The 22,945-nt window shown below is 41.1% G+C and overlaps 2 protein-coding genes across 3 annotated transcripts in view; one reads left to right on the forward strand and one right to left on the reverse strand.

Annotated features, from left to right (window-relative positions):
- EFTUD2 (elongation factor Tu GTP binding domain containing 2) overlaps positions 1-2,683 on the forward strand; it is a 45,422-nt gene extending 42,739 nt beyond the window's left edge. The window contains exons 25-28 of one of the 2 annotated variants that reach the window (XM_082271395.1): positions 900-994; positions 1,074-1,227; positions 1,623-1,730; positions 2,266-2,682. In XM_082271395.1, the coding sequence (XP_082127521.1) occupies positions 900-994; positions 1,074-1,227; positions 1,623-1,730; positions 2,266-2,361 (453 nt within the window). In that variant the 3' untranslated portion in view covers positions 2,362-2,682. Of the gene's footprint in view, positions 1-899; positions 995-1,073; positions 1,228-1,622; positions 1,731-2,265 lie in introns of both variants that reach the window. The other variant, XM_082271396.1, reaches the window with a different exon arrangement.
- Positions 2,684-6,474: 3,791 nt separating this feature from the next.
- HIGD1B (HIG1 hypoxia inducible domain family member 1B) lies at positions 6,475-22,494 on the reverse strand. Its single transcript, XM_082271966.1, has 3 exons — positions 22,356-22,494; positions 15,882-16,016; positions 6,475-6,681 (listed from the first exon to the last, which is right to left on the reverse strand). The coding sequence occupies exons 1-3, from the start codon at positions 22,450-22,452 to the stop codon at positions 6,587-6,589; spliced, it is 327 nt and encodes a 108-aa protein (XP_082128092.1). The 5' UTR covers positions 22,453-22,494; the 3' UTR covers positions 6,475-6,586.
- Positions 22,495-22,945: the final 451 nt, after the last annotated feature.

Here is a 22,945-nt window from a genome sequence, read left to right on the forward strand (position 1 = left end):
CCTTGAGAAATGGGCAATTTCTGCCTCTCAAATAAGTTCCCAATGACTCCATTGTTCTTTTTAGCTATCTGTAAGGGGGTAAATCTTCTCAATGATGACAAGAGTAAGGATCATTCTTCCCACTGACTGTCACACTAAAGTGTCAGGAGTTGTAGATTTTTAATTTTTAGTAGGGGTTCCCCGAGACCAGAAATGTATTTCAAGGGTTCCTGTGTTTAAAAGCTTGAGAAACACTGACTTAGACACTTGAATAATGGAAACTTGGCATTTCAATTGTATCTGGCACTGTGTTGGACAAAACGGTAAATGATTCATGCCACAGCTACAGTAGGCTGTTAGGGTAACCATCACCAGCTTGCCCTAAAAGCACCTTTAGACTTGTAGAAGTAAAAAATGAAGAGACCATTCCCACTGAAACCTTCCAAATGGATGCAAAGTATGGAAGAACACCACAGCGAAAGCGGCTCCTGAAAACTCTTATGAACCTTTATGAGAAATTGTAACGAAAAACCCTAAAAAAAGGGGCACTTCTTTTTTGGTGTATTACATTCAGACTTGCAGTTGTTCAGTAGAAGTCTAACCCTTTTTGTGGATCTCTAATTTATATTTGGACAATTGTTCCCTTGCTGATTTCACCTTGCATATGAAAGAGAAGGGCCTTGTGTATTGGGCTAACATTAGAGGGTGTCTGGCCACACACAGATATGGAAGAAACTTTATAGAGACTGAGCCAGGCAGCTTTATGTGTGTTCAGAATATACTTCTCTGAGTCCCTGTCCCCTTCTTCCATCATGACAATAATGATCAGGTACAGGAACTGTCTTTTTTTTTTTTTTATTGAGGAACGAATGAAACCTCAAATAATGATGAGCAAGATAACATCATGATTTTTCCTGCAGGCCACACCCCGTCTCATGGAGCCGTATTACTTTGTGGAAGTGCAAGCTCCAGCAGACTGCGTCTCCGCTGTGTATACTGTGCTGGCCAGGAGGAGGTGGGTGTCTGATATTTTGTCTATATATCCAATAAATACAGTGTCCCTCTTTTATTAATTGTCTGGTTATTTCTTACAGAGGCCACGTCACACAGGATGCCCCTATACCTGGATCCCCACTGTACACCATCAAAGCATTCATCCCTGCTATAGATTCTTTTGGTTTTGAGACAGATCTGCGCACACACACTCAGGGACAGGCCTTCTCCCTGTCTGTTTTCCATCACTGGCAGGTAAGTTGGGACCATACACACAGCTGACCATACACTGTTAGTATTTTTTTATTTTTTCCAGCCAGCGGCCTGAAAGAAAAAACAAAACTAGTAGATTCCTCTGTTTACACAAATGAGATGTATGGAGTAATCTACATCACCAGGGTATTGTATTCGGACAGTGGTACCCACAGCTGTCAGAATTCACTGATCAGTGTGTTCTGCAGCTATTGATCGAGAACATTTTTCCAACAGTAATCAATCAAATGATATTCTGTTGAGCAGGAACTGCCACACACTGCTTAATTAGCTGAATTTTGATCAGTTTATGGCCAGCTTAAGTCATCTCAGTAGTACTCATTTGGGATTCTACATATTACGGTCCAACCTACTAATTTATTGTATTCTACTGCCAGATTGTGCCAGGTGACCCCTTGGACAAAAGCATCATTATTCGACCTCTGGAGCCCCAGCCAGCACCTCACCTTGCCAGGGAGTTCATGATTAAGACAAGGCGCAGAAAGGTATGTAAAGTTTAAAGTATTTGGGAGTAAACTTTTTTTTTTTTTTACCCATTGGGGAATTGTTCACCTTAAAGTAGTTTATTTAAAAGCTGAAGTTTTAATCCGTTTTTATTTTGCTTTTCCTGGTTCCTCCTTTTTCCCCTCATTAACATGCTAACCACATTTTTTACATAAAACTTTTTGTTTTCTTTACCTTATGTTAGACCCATTGATGTCATGCTGTGCTTCTTTATGCAATTCAGGTGGATCATGGTTGGTGGGCAGAGAGCCAATAGTGTACAAGACTTTGAGAAGTCACATGACTAATCTTGCTGCCTGGCTTTTTCTTTTTTTTCCTCTCTCACTGTTCATTTCACTAGCATGCCACTTGCTTCAAAGTACTAAGCACATACATGAAGCATGTCACTGTGCTTAAAAAGTGCAGTTTTTTTTTTTTCTTATTGTCTGCCCATAATGCTACGTGTCAGTCAACTATTGACCCTTTGTGATGACTTATTACACAAGACATTACTCATATGATGTTTCCATATTTCAGGGTCTGAGTGAAGACGTGAGCATCAGCAAGTTTTTCGACGATCCTATGTTGTTGGAGTTGGCCAAACAGGATGTGGTCCTGAATTATCCCATGTGAGCGTAAGAAGCGGCCGCCACCCTGATACCTGTCATTCTGAACCGTTAATACCAGCCCGTCACAAACAACATTCTGGGTCAGCCCTCCTTATTGCAGTGTAGTGAGTCCTCACCATGGAACCCTCTGCAGCCCTGGATGTGTTGTCTCAGTGAGTCAGTAGAGCCCCCTGCTGGTTGTGCTTTTCACAGAACTTTGACATTTTTTTTTACCATTGGAGCTCGCCTTGTGATGTGTACATACTGTTTATTTTTAGTTAATAAAATAAACTTTAAAGATTGTTGGATTACTGTCTAAAAATCAATCTCTGCTCTTTGTCATAAAACACTGAGGCTTTATTTAAAGATCACTAAACATGTATATACAGATTAAGAAACTAAAATGTCTATGTAAACATTTCAGAACCAAATATATTAGATGCAACTGTCACGATCCACGGCAGACTTGCTTTTATACACATTGGCATTCCTCTAATGTTTCTAATTTAAACTTCTGTAGTAATATTGGTTACTTGGTAATGCCCAGTCATAAGAGCTGATGCCTTGTACTCCCTCTCCTGCTCTTAGGATTTTGTCCTTGAGGGGCAAAAGAAAATATTGGGGGAGATTTACTAAAACTGGAGCACACAGAATCTGGTGCAGTTGTGCATAGTAATCAGTCAGCTTCCAGCTTTTATTGTCAAAGCTTAAAGGAGAGGTTCACCTTTGGGAACATGTTACATTGTCCACCCGTTTTTAGGGTGGAACATGTTCCCAGTGCTGCTGCCGCTGCCCTCTCTCCCCTTGGCAGCAGTATGGGAAAAAGTTTTCCGTACTCGCTGTCACATTTTAAAATCAACGTGGCCATGTGGGGCTCTGTCCACATGGCCGTGTCATTTATTCACATAGGTCACTGTGTGAATGAACTACAAACCCTGGCATCCTTTGCAGTTGTTGTCTTGTAGTTCTCAATGAGCTACCACAGCACTGTAGAGCGCCATGGTAGTTCATTGATTTGTTCCTGTTAGTGTATCGGTCTGTCCATACGGGTATACAGATATACTGACAGGTCTGCATGAGACCTGCCTGGCACCAGCAATCGTCTGATGCGATGCTTCAAAGGCTCCAACAGAATAAAAAATAATAAATGCACATTTTTTTACCTGCAAAAAAAATATGCCTTTATCATTTTTTTCTGAAAGGTGAACTTATCCTCTAATTGAACAAGGTGAAGTTAGAAGCCGTTTAGGTACTATGCACAGCTGCACCAGATTCTTTGTGCTCCAGTTTTACTGAATCTCCCCCATTGTGTCAAAGGAGAGAATTTCCATCAGAAAACCTAATAGTGTACTCCAGTCTGAAGTGACCCCCTCAGTATTTTTTAATCAAATTATACATACTTTTACCAAGGGTATTTTAACTGGTCTAACATCTATTTAAACTCTCCTCTGGTGGTGGCAGTTGACAGTTCCTTACTGCCGCACTGAGGTTTGTTGAATGAAGCTCGCTGTCATTCATTCCAGAAGATTGAGGAAATCTAGTAGTGGAAACTAATTACCTTGTGATGTTGGGCTGAGTGAGCACTAGATTAGGGTTAAGTATTGCAGTAAAAGTTGTTTTTTGTCATCCTGATATTTTATTTATATAAAAAAAGGACTTTTTTATTTTAGAGAGAACCTGTCATTAGAGACCAGGGATGGCAATGCTTACCAACTTCTGCAATTGCTAGTTACCTGGCTGTTATATTCTAACCCTCTGGCTTCAATATTCTGAGTCACCAACCCAACACAACTATGCAGTTCAGAAGTCCCTCTCTGCATATTTATTCTAGGTCAGTGACTCAAATCAGTGAATCAAGAGAGTCTGTATGGGCAGACAGCCAGGCAATGGGAATTTACCAAAGGAGAGATATGCAGTGGTAGTCTCCATATTTTCTCATGGTGAATTTCCTTAAATTTCGATAGACAGTGCTTAATGCTTCAAATTGGCTTCTAGCTCCACAACCTGTACGGGCATGTTTTTGCATCAGACTGGATTTATACAAGTCATTGGGGATGCAAAACTAGTTTGAAGCATGTGAAATGCAGGTCAGTCCCAATCCACTGATACAACACCACTATGTGATGGAAGATGTCTGATTGAGAGAAATTTTAGTGTTCACCACATGAACCGTCACTACTGATAGGGAATGGACTCTTACCAGAGCGAACTGACTCAAATCAGCCTGCAAGTAATATCCTGTCATGAAATGCTGCAACCCATATTGGTTAATCAGATTCCGGTGGTGCCTCCAATTTCCCAGATGTATATCAGATATACATGGCAACCATTACATTGCGAGATTCCACCATGAAATCAGAATAGAAATGACCACATAGTGTGAATCCGTAAGAAACCTTTAGAGGGTAACTGCTTTCGTAAAAATAAAATAATAATTTAGCATATACAATTGCGACACAAGTCCTATTGTATTAGAATCTTTTTAAAAATTACATTTTTCCTTAATCTGCAACACTGTAATTTTCTGTGAAATGCAATGCAATATGGCTACCTTGAGGTGTTCTGTGCACAGCATGTATGCTGACCTCACCCCAGATATGTAATTTTCTGCTTGATTAATTGTCTCACTGATTTTCCCAAAAGTCTGCACTAAGATACAAATCAGATTTCAGGCATCCCCTGCAATAAAAATGTAATTTTTGGTGGGATACTTCCAAAAGGAAATCACATCTAAAGGGATTCAGGTCCTGCAATTTACCTCTTTGGAGCCCTGCAGGTACAGCATCTGGTTGATAATTAAGAAACCACTTCCTTCAGACTCACTTCTGCACATGGACACAGACAAACACACAGGGATTTCTTCAGAATAACAAAAGATAGAAATCTGCAACAAAGTTTGTCACAATCCTTGTAATGTACATAAATCACCCAGAAGTGAATGTTTTTTTTCTCAACAAAAGTAGAGTTACACTTTAAAATCAAAGTGTAAAACTACTTGCATGTGAGCCATGAGAAAAGCGCTGTTCATATAAAATATTCCCCAGCAATATTGCAAGTATCTCCAAGTAATACGAACAATTCAAACAGGGGTGGCGACTTTGCATGCGTTAGTTCCGCCCAACGTGTTTCATCATTAATGCCCCTGATGACATCTGTTATGAAGAAACACGTTGGGAGGAGCTAACGCACGCATTGTCGCCACCCCTGTTTGAATTGTTTGTATTACTTTGAGATACTTGCAATATTGCTGGGGAACGTTTTATATGTACATCACTGTTTTTCATGGCTCATATGTGAGTAGTGTTATACTTTTGACTTTCAAAAAAGTTTCACACTATGTGGGCATTTCTATTCTGATTTCACGATGTAATCTCGCAATGTAATATTTGCCATGCATTTCCAATATACATCTGGAAAATCGGGAGACACCACAGGAATCTGATTAACCAACATGGGTCCCAGCACTTCATGACAGGATATTACATGCAGGCTGATTTATCTCCGTAACAGTCTGTTCACTCTGGTAAGAGTCCATTCCCTATTAGTGGTTGACAGTTCACGTGGTGATCACGGATTGGGACTGTCACTTTTATTATATGTGCATAAAAAGTGGACTTTAATTCTTTCTTTTTTTTTATTTTCAGATTTTTTTGCTTTTCACTAATACACTGAATTGGTGTGTCTTGCATATTGTCATTATTAGCGTGGCAAAAAATGTTATGAATTGGGTTGCACAGTGTGTCTGTCAGCTTTTTTTTGTATACCTGCCAGCGCATTTTTTTACTACAAATACGTAATGTATTGTTCTGTACTTACAGTGTTTTCTAAGAGAGGGTGGAGTATTTTCAGGCTTCACATATCTGTCTGTGCTGTGGCAATTATATTTTTAGGCACATCTGACAATAATTCCATGTAAATCTGCAAAGTCTCCCAATCCTAGATCATTGGTTTGGATCCACTTTTCTGCATCGAACAAAGATTTCGCTTTCTCCAAAAGTAAATCTGCAGTATTGTACATTTATGGTCTTCATTTTTATTGCTGGTCAGAGAACACTGATCTGTGGTACATATAATATGTGATAGCCTGCAGTGTGTTAGAATGTACAATGGAGGAGAAAATGAATCTGTATGGTAAGTTTGTTGAATATATTTTGTTTTTTATAATCTAGAATTGCAAGACTGTAAATTGAAAGTAACCAATCAGATGAAAAATACAAGCGTTGGTTCCCTGTGTTATTTGGTTGTATAGTCTATTCCTGGGTAGAGTTTTCTTCAATTCGTTGCATGGCCTCCCTCTCTGCCTTCTGCCGCTGTCTGTATTCCTTGTACATTGTATAGGTTGTCCCTGGGGATAAGAACAAATGTTGAGTACAGCACCTGCAAACACCCAACTGGGTGATGACAAAATCTACCAAAAATTATATGAATTTGATTTCAGTTACCTATGGAAAGTGTTTGAATACTGATTTTGCTGCAAACATGAAAAGCAGATCTTCTAATCACAGATAGATTGGTACTTAAAGAATACAAATATGAACAAAACCACATTGCTAGCATTTGTTAAAAGTAAAACTCCAGTTTCATAAAATATACATATCTATATATAGATCAATATATATATATATATATATATATATATATAGTGTGTGTGTGTGTATGTATGTATGTATATATATATATATATATATATATATATACACTATATTGTCAAAACAATTGGGACACCTGCCTTTACACACACAGGAACTTAATGGCATCCCAGTCTTAGTCCATAGGGTTCAAGAAGCGCAAGGTAGTCTATTGGGTTGAGGAACTTGACTGGCCTGCACAGAGTCCTGATCTCAACCCAATAGAACACCTTTGACCCCACAAACGCGCTTTTGGAAGCATGGTTAAACATTCCCATAGACACACTCCTAAACCTTGTGGACAGCCTTCCCAGAAGAGTTGAAGCTGTTATAACTGCAAAGGGTGGGCCAACTCAATATTGAACCCTACGGACTAAGACTGGGATGACATTAAAGTTCATGTGCGTGTAAAGGCAGGTGTCCCAATACTTTTGACAATATAGTTTATATATGTACAGTGCATCTTTCCCCCTTTGAGAAAGCTACGGGTGTTTGTAGCGCAACGCGTCAGAGTAAGCCGTATTGACGTCACTTCCAGTCTTCGGCCGAGACCGGAAGCTTCGGACCCCACCGCATCGGCGGTTATTGGAGACTGTCTGCATGTTATGATCTTCTTTAATGTGAGTAGCCTGTACTTTGTCTAAATAAAAAACACCCTACGTTTCTGCACCATGAGAGCCTCTCTTTGTTTGAGTACCAATACAGGAAATATGGCATTATGAGTTCCCTATGCTGATATAATCCCATTACTCAATCAATTATTATTGGAGGATACCAAGCAGTTGGCGGAAGAATTGTGAGAGTTACCTGGATATTTATATCTAACGCTCAGTCTGAGTGTTGTGGAGGTGAGCGGCCACTGCACTCAGTTTGGATTGTGAGCTCACCGGGACACACTCACTCTGCTGTGTTTAAATAAAATCACTTCATTTCTTGAGTGCACTGGAAAAGATCACCTTATATTGTTTGGCACCTTGCACTTTAATCACCATTGGGACTGTCATTATTTATATATATAATTTTTATGCATACATTTGATTTGTGGACATTTTAAGCACGTTCCATTTTGTTATTGCTGTACCTTTTTATTGATCAATATCACCATTATATGTCGTGATGTGCTTTTTATATTCCGTTATTTATTGCGATTCATTATTTGGTTGATTATATATGATCTGCACGTCATTCTGTTTCACTTGTGATTGCACTAGACCACTATTTGTTTATTCACCTTCTGACTTGATGAGTATTTGAAGATTTATTTTGCATTCACTATTTTCATCACTATTTCACTGCATATATTTTTTTTTTATTTCTTTCTCATTTCACTTATACATTCAGAGATTTTGATCACCATTTTTTTTGGATCTATAGTTCTGTTAACACGATTACATATTCCATATTGGAGTTAGAGAGAGTGGGCCCCCTCATTGAGAGTTGAGCGCTGATTCTTTATATTTTTTATGTTACTGACCTGTTGCCAGTTAATCTAATTTGTTGCAAAATGTTCTTTCATCTCTTCCTTGTTTGTACCACTTACTTTGCCAGCTTTTTGTTGCCGTGTCCCAAACTTATTTTTTTTGCAAATATACAGTTTATTGAATACAGCCGGATATAGGCAATACAAAAGACATAAAGTAGTTTTTAAAGCGATTGTGTACTGAAAAAAAAAAACCTGCAAGACAAAGGCATAATGAGCTAGTATGCATCGCATACTAGCTCATTATGAAATACTTACCTTAAAACGAAGTACCAACACGGACCCCCAGACACCGCTGTGGGAGCTGACATGCTCCCTCGGCATCTTTTCCGGGTTTGGCGGCTCCGGCGCTGTGAGTGGCCGGAGCCGCGATGATGTCACTCCTGCGCATGTTCCCGGAAAGGAACTCTGAAGGTCCGCCGGACCTTCAGAGCGCATGCGCCGCTAGTGTCAGCGGCTGCATGCAGGGCAAATATCTCCTAAACCGTGCCGGTTTAGGAGATATTAATTGTACCTACAGGTAAGCCTTATTATAGGCTTACCTGTAGGTAAAAGTCACAAAAATGAGTATACTACCGCTTTAAGTTGTGTAGCTGCCAGCAGTTTCAAAATGATTATTTTTTTTTTTTTTTTTCTTAAAATGGTACATTTTCTCAGTTTAAACATTTGAACATATGATAGGTTTTCTATTGTGAATAAAATATAGGTTTATGAGATTTGCAAATCATTGCATTCTGTCTTAACATAGATTTTACACAGTATTCCAATGTTTTTCTTTTTTGGAATTGTGGTGCACACACAGTAGAGCTGCACGATTCTGGATAAAATGAGAATCACATTTTTTTTTTGCTTAGAATAAAGATCACGATTCTTGGTGTAACCTCATCTTTTACATTATACAAAAAATTGGTCTAACCTTACTGTTTAGTTTTTTTAAGATTCATTAAAGTGTATTTTTTCCCAAACAACTGCATTTGAAAAACTTTTGCGCAAATATAGTGTGACATAAAATATTGCAACGATCGCCATTTTATTCTCTAGGGTCTCTGCTAAATAAATATATATAAAATGTTTGAGGGTTCTAAGTAATTTTCTAGCAAAAAATACGGATTTTAACTTGTAAGCAACAAGTGTTAGAAAAAGGCTTTGTCTTCGAGGTTAAACTGCCCTCACTTAGGCTGCATTCACATGTCAGCTTATAATCGCGGGCAGAACCGCCGCGGTTCCGCCCGTGATTCGGAGATTTATTGCAAATCGCGGGACGCCTAGCGTTGCCCGTTGATTTGCAATAGCCCCCCAAACGCCGAGCGATGTTGCCGCGATTTACGCCCGCCGAATCGCGGCAACATCGCGCAAACAAAATCGCGGGACGCAATACGCTCCAAAGAAGCTCTTGTACTTTTTTGGAGCGTATTGCGTCCCGCGATTTTGTTTGCGCGATGTTGCCGCGATTCGGCGGGCGTAAATCGCAGCAACATCGCTCGGCGTTTGGGGGGCTATTGCAAATCAACGGGCAACGCTAGGCGTCCCGCGATTTGCAATAAATCTCCGAATCGCGGGCGGAACCGCGGCGGTTCTGCCCGCGATTATAAGCTGACATGTGAATGCAGCCTTACAGAAGTCCATTCCTTTGATCTAAAAGAACAAAAAGATACATTGTAAAACATTGTGTTTAAAGTTATCTAGCAGCCTTAACAATGTTGATAAACATTTGCCAGAGCTTTTTTTTTTTTTTTTTTTTTTTTTTTTTTTTTGACAGCTGTGAGTGAGCAGAGAACGGCTCTATAAGAATCGAGGACATGCAGTTTTAAGATCGTGAGGGGGGGGTGAATCGAGATTGCGATTTTTAAACGATTAATCATGCAGCTCCAACACACAGTTATGTTCAAAATAATACCTGTGCAAAATCACTAACCAGATCAATCACTGTTTTTGGTAAAAACTATATTTCTACATTGCAAATAATTTACTAGTAGGAGTAGTGGAGTAGCAGAAAATCAACAGACCCAACAGTTATGACATGCATGCTGCTGATTCTGTGTATTTGAATCATTATTGAAAGGCGGGGAGGGTTCAAAATAATAGCAGTGTGCACTTCACTTAATGAGGTCATTAAGTTTGTGAAAAACAGGTGGCCCTTATTTAAAGAAGAGTTCTGCCCCCCATGAAAATAAATTAAGGTCAGCAGCTACAAATACTGTAGTTGCTGACTTTTAAATATTAGAACTTACCTGTACAGGTTTCCCGCAATGTTGGCACCCGAAGCTTCAAGGTAAGGGATTTCGGGAGCGAAGCCTTTTGGCTTCACAGCTGGTTCCCTACTGCGCATGAGCAAAGAGGGCTGCGCTTTCTAATTGGCCCAGCTGCGGAGGAAGAAAGAGGGGGGCTAAACTTCCGAGGGACGGTGCCGCGGCTCTGTCTCCTGGAAGTGGGGAAGGGTTCCTGTCAAGAACAAGTACCCGTTCCCCCCCTGAAAGTTGTCAAAAGTGGCACCGGAGGGGGGGGGGGGGGGGGGAGGAAGCAGATGAGCAGAAGTTCCACTTTTTAGTGGAACTCCACTTTAAGGAGGAAGGCAAATAATGTACATGCTGGGTATAATGCATGTCTCTCTGAAAATTGGAGTAAAATGGGTCCTTCCGGACATTGTTCAGAAGAACAGCGTACTTTGATTAAAAAGTTGATTGGAGAGGGGAAAACTTTTAAAGAAGTGCTGAAACTGATAGGCTGCTCAGCTAAAATGATCTCAAATGCTTTAAAATGGCAACCAAAACCAAAAAAACATGTAAGAAATTGGGAAATCTACCATTTAAATGGATCAAAAAATAGCCAAAATGGCAAAGACTCAGCCATCGATCAGCTCCAGGGTGATGAAAGAAGGTGTAAAGCTACCTGTGAATACTGTAACAATTAGAAGGCGCTTATGTGAAGCCAACCTTTTGGCAAGAAGCCCCAGCAAAGTCCCATTGATGAAAGCAAGATTGTTCTTTTTGGGTCTAGGGGCCGTAGACCGTTTCAGACAACCCCCAAACACTGAATTTAAAGCCACAGTACACTGTGAAGGCAGTGAACCATGGTGACGCAAGCATCATGATATGGGGATGTTTCTCATACTATGGTGTTGGGCCTATTTATCGCATACCAGGAATCATGAATCAGTTTGAATACATCAAAATACTTGAAGAGGTCATGTTGCCTTTATGCTGAAGAGGAAATGCCCTTGAAATGGGTGTTTTCAACCAAGACAATAACCCCAAACACACCAGGAAGTCAGCCGCATCTTGGTTCCAGACCAGCAAGAATAATGTTATGAAGTGGCCAGCCCAATCCCCGGACCTTAATCCAATAAATAACTTGTGGGGTGACGTCAAAAGGTAAAGCCAAGAAATGCAGAGGAACTGTGCAATGTAGTGCAATCGTCCTGGGCTGGAATACCTGTTCACAGGTGCCAGAAGATGTTTGACTCCATGGTTATACAACTAAATATTAGCTCATTAATTCACAGGAAAGCTGAATCTTCAAGCATTTTTCCGTTTATACGGTAAATGTTTAAAACGGAGTTCCAGTCTTTTTTTTTTTTTTTAAATCACCCCTGTGATAGTCGCCAAATATATATATTAAAAATCAGCATATACTACATCTGACAACGTTTTCTGTGTTATGAAAAATATTGGTACTCACTGTACCCTCCTAATCCACCAAGTGTCCATCCTTAGTGTGGGCATCTGAAGCCCAATTGGAGTCTCTTCCGGGATAAGGTGTTGCTGGCTACCCAGCAAGTACCCCCCCAATCTTGCGCATGTGCAGTGGAACTTTATTACGGCCGTAGCAATGGAGCCTAGCATCCTGTAATTTCTGGTTTAGAAATAATGCTATGCTAGCCGTGGAGGATGCCTATTGACTCCTGGGATTGATTACACTGGTATCTCAGGAGCCAATGCGAAAAAAGGATATGATGTATCTCGCGAACGGGTTTGGATGGAAGTGGAGCTTTTTTAGCAAAAAAAGGTACTATATATTTAAAAAAATGACACTGTCCAAAAAGGAATGGCGGAGCGATCAGCAGCACATGCCAATTAGGATGGAATTCAGCTTGAAGTTTGTAGAGAAAAATGCAGACTACTATTTTTTTTTTTTAAAAAAGACATTCCTTTTTCTTCACTTTCTGTAAAATAATACATTTGAAACATTTTTCCCACCTGTTTGTGAAACTGGTTCATTACTTTTCCCAGATATTAGCATAGAGCCTACAGTAAGGTTTCAGGCATTTTATCTATGGTAATCTAGTCAACAAGAATACTGCTAATTGTCCATGGGGAAGAAGGGGTCCTCTGGTTCCAGGCCTCAGCGCTACATTAAAGCTTGCTCATATCATTTATGCTGTTTCCTTCCCTGTCTCTTAGTCTTAGCTTCCCAGGACCCATGTCCTTGCTCCCAGCGCTGTAATCCCCTGACATTCCCTGGAATACAAGCTCATGCTTCGTGCTTTTCTAGGAAAACCATCTAAATAACCGCTTGGCCCGAGGGCTGCTGTATTGTCACATACACAAGAATATTTTACTACAGTCAGCAAAACACACAATATACTTCCAAAACAAAATTGTACTTGGCCATATTTAATGTTTCTGAATTTCGACAAGTTATACATCTCAAGATCCTAAATACAGGAAGGGATATACATGTCATCACTCCCAACACATCAGAAAACGAGATGTGCTTTATTTTTGGAGTGGCCAGAACCTCTAACCCAGTCCTGTTTACTCTAGCCCTCCATGTAACACCAATCCTTTTTTTCTGGAACCTGCAGGGTAAAGCCATAATGTGCTAGTATGCATAGCATACTAGCACATGTGAAACTTGCCTTAGAACGAAGCCTTCCAGCGGCGAGCTGACACCGTTGACAAGGCTTCCATCTTCATCTGTCTTCCTTCTGGGTTTGCGGACTCCGGCTGTGTGAGTGGCCAGAGCCACAATTACATCACTCCCGCACATGTGTGTGGGAGCCGCCGTTTACAGCACATGACTGAAGGAATGGCCCGTATGGCTGTTCCTTGAGAGTGCATGCGCCTCTGTCATAACCGGCAGCACGTACAGTAAATATCTGCCAAATAGTGCACGTTTAGGAGATATTTACTGTACCTATAGATAGGCCTCATTATAGGCATACTTATAGGTACAATTTATGCATGGGAGTTTACTCCCACTTTAAAGCAAGCCTGTGCCTTGTACTTGTTTCCCCTATCTCCTGCTTTGCCCTGTGGCTAACTGTGCATCCCGAAACAACCTTATTTTATTTAGAGCCCTTTTCCCAGCTTGAAAACACTGTTTTAGACCTTAAATTATTATTACCCTTAAAACCCATTAACGCCATAATGCATTGTGCTGCAGTGTACGTGTTTAAATAAATGGGACGCAAACACACTTCAGTGCATGAAAGAAATCATGCACAATTTTTTTTCAAGGCAGGGCACCGCAACGCAATGCATACAGCAATATGCATTTGTGCGGTGGGCTGCTCTATAATGCAGGATTGTTGCATCGTGCTGCAGATCTGTATTATAGGGGAACTACTAGATCAGACCTTTCATCTTACTCACACTCTATCTTTGCAAGCAAAGCAAAGGTAAGCTGGTACTATACTGCAGTAATGCTGGGAGTTCACTGCTTAGTAATGGGTGGACATAAGGAAAAAAAACTACTGAAAATCCAATTGACCCAATATGAAGATAGTAACAAACCCATATATATATATATATATATATATATATATATATATATATATATATATATATCAAGGTTCAAAAATCAATAGAAATCAATAAAAGTCCATCATATTGGGGAAAATTATTGCAGTTCCATCATAATTAAAGTGGTGTAGTGCCAGGTGCTGTAAACACAATTTGTGCACTCTGTGCTCCCCTCCTATGTGGCCACTCACTCACCAGCTGCCATAGACTTCCATAACAGAAGTCATGTGTGCTTTGCAAAACATCTCAGATGCTGGGATTAGTAGTCCTACAACGGAGCATCTTCTTTGTGGATGCGGATTCCCTTCATGTATAGTATATAGCAAGGGTCTTCAAACTATAGCCCTCCAGTTGTTCAAGAACTACAATTCCCATCATGTCTGTGAATGTCAGAGTTTTAGAATGTCTTGTGGGATGTGTAGTTCTACAACAGCTGGAGGGCTGTAGTTTGAGGATCCCTGGTATATAGTATAACGCCAGAAAAGAGGAGGAATATATAGTGTAATTCTGTTTATTAAAATTATACTAAAAAACACATTATTGCACTCACTTTTATACAAGGTAAAACAAGCATAAAAACCAGAAACCAGAGGTACGCCGCCACTTGCGTGTCTCCAGCTGGATCTGACGTCCCCACCCGCGGTCAACTGACACATTTTCGTCCCTCCCACAGGATGTTACCAAAGGCTATCCTTTGAATTACACTATATATTCCTCCTCTTTTCTGGCATTATATTATACATGAAGGGAATCCGCACCCACAAAGAAGGCGCTCCGTTGGAGGACTACTAATCCCAGCATCTGAGATGTTTTGCAAAACGCAGATGACTTCTGTTATGAAAGTCTATGGCAGATGGTGAGTGAATGGGCACATAGGAGGGGAGCATTGAGTGCACCAATTTTGTTTACAGCATTTGACACTCCCGCACTTTAATTATGATGGAACTGCAATCATTTTCCCCAATATGATGGACTTTTATTGATTTTGATTTCTATTGATTTTTCTATTGGGTCAACTCTATCTTAATGGCCATGGTTTTGGAGTGGAATATCCAAGAAGCTCATTTACTTTAGGTTTGATGGTCAGGTGTCCACAAATATTTTGACAATGTAGTGAATGGCAATTGATTGTGGGTCTTTATTGAGCCCCTTGAACTGCATTGGTATCTTTCTCTATATTTAAAGTTATTCTGAATGCTGAAGGTTTTTTATTTTCATGCATTCCATGCATTTTATGCATGAAGGTAAAAAAACTTTCAGTGCGCAGCTCTCCCCTAATACTTACCTAAGCATGATCTCGATCCAGTGATATGCACGAGAGCTGAGGCTCCCCCTGGGTTTTTCACTTCTTATTGGCTGAGATGCAATCAGTGAAGAGGGGGCAGGGCTGAGCCATGCTCTCTGTATCTTATGGACACAGAGAGCCAGCTCAGGAGCGAGCACACACGAGTGCCGCCATAGCAAGCAGCTTGCTATGGGGGCATTCGGCAAGGGGGAGGGGCACAGAGTGACGGCAGGGGCATGAGAATAGGAGGTTCAGAGCTGCTCTGTGCAAAAACATTACACAGAGCAGGTAAGTATGACATGTTTGTTATTAAAAAAAAAAAAAAAAAAATCCTTTACAAACACTTTAATAATACAGATTCTTTAAGATCATATTTTTCTACTATGACTTTGTTCTAGATTTGCTTACCCAGAGCAGTAGCTCCTACCACACAGGCCTGGGCAGCGACCCGTGTATGAATCAGGTGAACAGACATCTTAATGTTGCCCCTTTCCTTCAGGCGGTAAAGTCCATAAGCTACTATGACGAAAAAGCCAGCCAGGCCTGTAGAATCAAAGAATCAATGAACAGGTTACTGACTTGGTTTTATTAAAGTAAAACTATAAGCAAAACTTTTTCTTTCCATTTTGTATAGAGCAAGGGAAGTTTAGAACCTGTTAATTTTTTATTTTTTTTTCTACTGTGTGTCCCATTGTGGAGCTTTCCCCTCACTTCCTGTCCCAAAGCCAAACAGGAAGGGAGAGGAAATCCCTGCAAATTAGGGAAATTCTTTTGGGACCCCCAGGTCACCAGGACTAGTGTCCCTATTGGACAACGTTCCCTATATTACTTTTCTGGGGACAACCCAAAATTTGGAATTTTCTTTTTACATTCGTTTTCAATGATAACGGTAAACAGGACAAATAGAGAGGGTGAATCTCCTTAACCACTTGCCGACTGCCGCACGACTATTTACGTCGGCAGTCAGCCCCTCACAGGCAGAGCGACGTAGTACTACGTCGCTTGCCTGTGAGGATCTAGGGAGCGAGCGCGTGGTCACGGACACCCCCCGCGCGTGTGACCGGCGGACCCGATGTCCGCCGGTCACTCGGCGATCGTCGGTGCAGAGGGAGAAAGGCAGGCGGCTGATGTAAACAAGCCGCTTGTCATTCTCCCCTGTGTAGAAACAGTGATCATACGGTTCTACTATGTAGGACCGTTGATCACTGTTCCTACACCTCAAGCCACAGCCAATCACAGTTAGAATCACGCCCCTAGGGACACACACTCTCAAAAAAAGTTAACCCCTTCACTGCCAGTGTAATTTTACAGTAACAGTGCATATGTATAGCACTGATTACTGTAGAAATGTCACTGGTAACCCCAAAAATGTCAGTCAAGGGTCCGATCTGTCCGCCGCAATGTCGCAGTACCGCAAAAAATCGCAGATCGCCGCCATTAAGCGTTAAAAAAAAAACAACAAAAATGACAAAAATCTTTCCCTTTGTTAGTAAACGCGATAACTTTTGCGCAAACCAATCAAAATACTCTTTTTGCGATTTTTTTTTTTTTTTTTTTTTACCAAACATATGTAGCATAAAACAAATTGGCCGAAAATGTAAAAAATTTTTGATTTTTACATTTTTTTGGGGAGAATTTCATATAAAAAAATGTGAAAAATATTGTTATTTTTGCAAAATTGACGCTCTTTTTTTTGTTTATAGCGCATGATCAAAATATCGCACAGGTGATCAAATACTGCAAAAAGAAAGCCCTGTTTGTGGGAAAAAAAGGACGTCAATTTCGTTTGGGTACAGCGTCGCACGACTGCGCAATTGTCCGTTAAAATCACGCAGTGCCGAATCGCAAAATAGGCCCTGGTCAGGAAGGGGGTAAAATCTTCCGGGGCTTAAGTGGTTAACAGGGGCGCAGATAGCAATAAAAAGGTGTTCTAATCCCTCTAGACTCCATCTAAAACTAAAAATAAAGTTTTGCCTTGAGTTATACTTTTTAAAGTACACATTTTTTTGTTTTAGAGTGGAGAGGGATTAGAACATTTTTTATTTTTTATTTTTTTTTTGGGGGAGATTCACCTTTCTATGATGTTGTTATTACCCTCCCTTACTTACTTTTTACTTTTATTTTCAATGATAATGGTAAACAGGACAAAAAAAAGGGGGCGAATCTCCTTGCCGGGGGGGAGGGGGGGGCTCTGGACACAGAAAGCAAAAGAATTGACAGGCATTCTATATCCTCTCCTCGCTGGTCAAAAGTTAAAAAATGATTAGTTATTAATTTAAGAGTAACAATGCATTACTTTGGAATAATAAGACATTACAGTACATAAACATTATTTTAGGATTTGTAATTTGGGCAATCTAGAGATTTGTACACATCGTTCACACTGCACAGGTAGCACACAGGGCTTGATTTACTAAAATGGGAGAGTGCAAAATCTGGTGCAACTCTGCATAGCAACCAATCAGATTCCATGTTTTTTTTCTTTTTTTTTTTTTTTGGTCAAAGCTTGAATGGACAAGCTGACGTTAGAAGCTGATTGGCTACCATGCACATATGCACCAGATCTTTTACTCTCCAGTTTTAGTAAATCAACCCCACATAGTCCCCAAATAATTAATTAAGCAATTCATCTTCCTAAAATCACTGGACTTCTGCCAGCCACCTGATTGGACAATAAATCAGCAACCTTATATCCAGTTAGAAGGGAGCTAACCTAGATAGAATCAAGGCTCTATTCATTGCTGGGGAGTCAAAGGAAATACAGTACTCCTGGGTATGGAGGAGCATTTGACTTACTCCATGTGACAGTGCTGGCCATAGAGTTCTGTGACAAGGAAGTATCATATTTTAGGATGTCACCACAATGTCACTTGTAAAGTAAATATAGCCTTTAAAAGAAGAACATCTGTACTTATCTTTTTGGTGGCCCGTTTCTTCAAACGAATGCCCCGTACACACGTACCGATCGTCGGCCGTCTTTTGTCCCCGGGCTGTCGTGTCCGCTGAAAAGTGCAAAAGACTACACTCGAATTTTGTCGGCCAACAACAGCCGACTGCAGAAGTGATGTCATGTGATGGTTAACTTTCCCTGTATTTTTTCTTTTCTGAGCATGCCCAGTCTTGCAAATCTGCTGTCTGTCGGCCGAATTCTGTACTGACTGGCGAACAATCGGCCGTTCTGGTGTCGGCATACAAAAATTTTAATGCTTGTAGGACAGATTCTGTTTGGCCGAAAGTGCACTGTCGGCTGTCGGAAGCATCATACTAACAAGCCGAAAATCGGCCGATCGGTCTTCGGCCGAATCTTTTCGGCCGACAATCTGCACGTGTGTACGGGGCTTTAAGTCATTTGTTGCTGCTCCGCCACTGCAGGTATTCAGGACTTAGGATGGATCCTGTATTGGTATACTACAAGAAATACAGCATGTTGTAGGGGAAAGTGAAATTCACACACCTTGAAGTGTGGAATACCCAGAGCAGCTGAGAAGCAGAAAAGTGCCAAAGTTTAAAGACGGGTCACCAGAAAGCTTACGTGTAAATGCTCATTTTACAGGCTTGGCTTTGTCTTTAAGGGACCTGTTGTTTCAAGGTCACTTTAACTTTGGGTTGGATAAAATTATTTTGGCGAGGATAGGTCCGGTTTTGTTAAGAGAAAATGGATCTGAGCAATTACCCCCACCGGCCCAGTCAGGCTGCCCTCTATGTTAAAATCATAGCAGGAACTCTTAAATGCTTTTCAAAGAGCAGAAGTGTCCTCCTCTAGATCCAAAGAGCCCACTGCTTCTTTGATTCTTCTAATTTCTTGACCCAGGGTGGTTCTGAGTGAGGTAGAGTCCTCATTGGCTGTGCTGATGGGGCTCAGACAGCCTCTTATGCAAATATCTACCCCAGCACTGTGCCAGGCGGCCTTCTCTGACTATCCACACAATTACCAAGTCAGCAATATTATCGGGGAATTAGGACAAAATGTATGAGTCCGTGCCAGATTGCTATGAATGCAGCCAGTGTGCTCTGGCGCTAATGATTTTCCTATGGCAATATTGCTTACTGGCCAAAAAAAAGTGGTATTCTTCATACCGGACAACAAGCTATAATGCCTTTTTAGTCATTTTAGAATGATTTACTGAAAACAATAGAAAATGTATGTAAATGTGCTTAGAATAAACAAATGTTTAGATGTAGAAAAAAATTAAGACCTCAAATTATTTTTAATAAAAAAGGAAAAAGGGGTCAGACTTGATGCATCGCATAGTCTTCTTCTGCCGATCACCTACTAGTTTACGATAAAGCACTCGAGGGCTTGTGCTTTGGACAGAAAGAACGGTGGGAGGTTGCAAAATACAGTGTTCACAGTTTTAAAAGCGGACCCAGCATCATATATTTTTTTTTCATATGAAGTGCATGCATTTTAAGTACATTGTAAGTGCAAAAAAACAAATTCTAAGTTCAGCAATTCCAGGTGTTTATTATCTTTTACTGAGATCACAGCATTCCCCTTGACAATGCCTTCATCTGCTTTTCTCTCTAGGAAGATGGAACCATCTTTGTTCAGGCATCCTCATCTTAGCCCCTGATCATCTGAAACCTCTCACCTTGTCAATTGTTACAAAGTTGTAGAAGGAGAGTAGACTGAGAAAATGCTTCTAACAGCCTGCAGGCTGCTGACATCATCCCAAACGCCACTTCACTGGAGGTTACAGGGTAAGGAAACTTTCAAACCAAATGTCCTTACCTTTCTACCCCCCACACTCCCAAGCTGTGATAGCCCAACCCCCTATCCCACCCCCCCCTCCACCCCCAACCCCTAAATCTCCATACCACATTCTCCCCACCAAGGTCTTCTTAAATATTTACATCCTTTGTGCTAATATTCTTCATCCAGTGTCCATGCATGTCCAGTAGACTCCTATAGACTTCTATGGGGCTGGCCGATTGGCTCACATCTGTCTCTTAGCCCAGGGGTGTCAAACTAAATTTCATTGCGGGCCGCAACAGCATTATGGTTGTCCTCAAAGGGCCGGTTATATCTGTAAGAATAGATGTCCAGAGCATGCCATACCCCCTTACACCCTTATATGAGATGTCAAGAGCCCCCCACCATCATAAGTCAAGAGTCGCCCACCCTTCCTTACATCACAATGGACCCCCTTACCTTGTGCTACTGCCAGGAAGAAGATGCGGGTGGATCGGGAAGAAGAAAGTTCAGGGTCTGGAGGAGGACCAGAGGAAGGCTGGAGTCAGCTTCCAGAGTCTGCTGAATGCTGAGGCCAGGGGAGGCGGAGACAAGGTAGTGGTGTGGCTGCACAGAGAGGTGCAGGATCTGTAGGAAGAGTTCTGCCCTCCTCGCTGCTGTAGAGTGCTGAGACAGGGGGTGGGCAAAGACAAGCCTTTCTGCTGCACAGGATCTGGCAAAGGAGTTCTGCCCTCTCTGCTGCCAACTACTGAGACAAGGTGGGGGCAGAGACAAGGGGGGTGCCGCAGCTGCAGGAGAGGTGCGAGGGCCACATGAAATGGCCTGGGGGGCCGCATTTGGCCCACGGGCCTTGTGTTTGACACCTGTGTCTTAGCCCTATAGAAGTCTATTTTCAAAAAATGTTACTGTTATATATTGTAACATCAGGGATTTGTTAATAATGCAGATTGTAAAGTTACCAAACGGTCCATTTTGTTTACCTTGCCTGGCCACCTCTACACACTCCCAAGGTAAGGGAGCTGTTGAACTTTCTGTGAAAGGTGTGCAGGAGCTGCACAAGTAGATGACTGTAACACAAATAATATGCACCCATGTCCTCCTCTTTCTACGGGTTCTTGATTGCTGGATTAGACAATTCAATGATGCATAGCAGGGGTCTCTGAACTTTCTAAACAAAGGGGAATGTACTGTACTTTAGACTTTAGGGGGGCCAGACTGGCCGGCGGAAATAGAAATAGAGTAAACAATGCCCCATCTTTGGTATTAGGGTGGGGGGGAGGGGTAAAAGTGCACCATTGTTTGTGTTATTGGGAGAATTGGCCCCCCATTGTTGATGTCAGTGGCAGGAATTATGCCCGTTTCAGTTGGATGAATAATGCGCCAAGGACCGGATAAAGGCAGGCATGCTGCTTCCAACAACAAATTCTTAGTGTACGGAGCCTGTAAATGGGGTGTCATCATCTAATTCCTCCTAATCGCTCATAAGTTAACCACTTCACTGCCCAGTCTCTGCCAGCACTGTGAACATTTCAAATCAGGCTCTGTATGACAGCCTAAAGCCTTTTCTAATGCTGTCAATGGATGCACACATTCCTTGGATCATTATACACGCCTTCTGGTTCCTAATTTGGACTGTCTGCCCCTTTGCTTAATGCAAAGTAACAGATGTGGGTCACACAAAAAATATCTTTCTAGAGACAGAATATTTGTTGAAGAATGTTCTAGCTTCTTAGCACATTTCATGTTTCTGTTATATCTATGGTGGAAATTAGTTGTTTTCAGCACTGATGGCTTTGGCAGCATTTGGGTAACAGAGCAGGACTGGTACACCCAATAGCTATGGATGCCAGGCATGTTAAGTATGGTGCTGTAGGGGTATAATTTCAGGGTAAGGATGAAGTGTTTGGGTAAGGTTAAGTGATAAGGCATCATTTCAGGGGTTATGTTAACATTTTTAGTTTGGATAGAGTAGATAATGGATAAAATTTTCATTTGATTTCTGTGTTCCCAGTTCCCATTAAGGAAAATTCCCTTCACTTACTGGCCTGGAGACACAACAAAGTCCAAAGTGAGGGGAAATAAACTGATTATTATGAGAATATTTCTCCTCACTTTCTTGTTGGCAACAGTTTAATGCTGGATCAAAATGATGGTCCAAAAGTGTGTTATTTATTGTAATGCTTGCTTACCCACTGGGACGAGAGGGGACTGCTTCATTTTACGTTGCAATTTGCTGGTGACAGTCTCCTGGTCCTCTGGGACCCACTCATCTCTGTCTGCAGACATGTTGCCACCTTTGTACCAGCCTGTCACATGGTGTTTAACTCCAAACTTATCTTCAAAAGAGGAGAAAGTGGCATTAATGTGGTATAAAATAAAGGGATAACAAAATCCAGAATGGAACTGTAACTGCCACCTTCAAGGGATCTCGAGGAACACATACCCCATGACATCCAAAAGACCCTCTCCTTACATGGTTTGGAAATAGAGATACATCCATCACCTCCAACCACAACCGCAACAAACTCTCTATAGGCTCAGTTTACAAAGCTAATATACCAGGATCAGTAACCTTATTTTATTATACAGTTATTTACAGATAAGTCCAATGACAAATGAATATTCTCATGGCTGAAATAGAGTGGCTTAGATTGGTATTAAATCTTTGTAAATTTAATCTTGTGTGCGTTGAGGCAGATGCACAAAAGACCGTTCAAGAATATGAGCCTAATATTTAGATTTATAATAGTTATAATGAGAACTATAAAGAGTTTGCAGT

Source organism: Pelophylax lessonae (assembly GCF_965119305.1).
Source record: "Pelophylax lessonae genome assembly, chromosome: 11".
Lineage (NCBI taxonomy): Eukaryota > Metazoa > Chordata > Amphibia > Anura > Ranidae > Pelophylax > Pelophylax lessonae.

Bases quoted from the DNA above. Each gene is read 5' to 3' on its own strand.
- HIGD1B (XM_082271966.1), bottom strand. From the start codon at position 22,452: ATGTCTGCAGACAGAGATGAGTGGGTCCCAGAGGACCAGGAGACTGTC. The intron at 16,017-22,355 runs GTAAGCAAGCAT...TTGATTCTACAG, and splicing joins GTCCCCTCTCGTCCCAGTGG to GCCTGGCTGGCTTTTTCGTC. The intron at 6,682-15,881 runs GTAAGCAAATCT...TCTTATCCCCAG, and splicing joins GGTAGGAGCTACTGCTCTGG to GGACAACCTATACAATGTAC.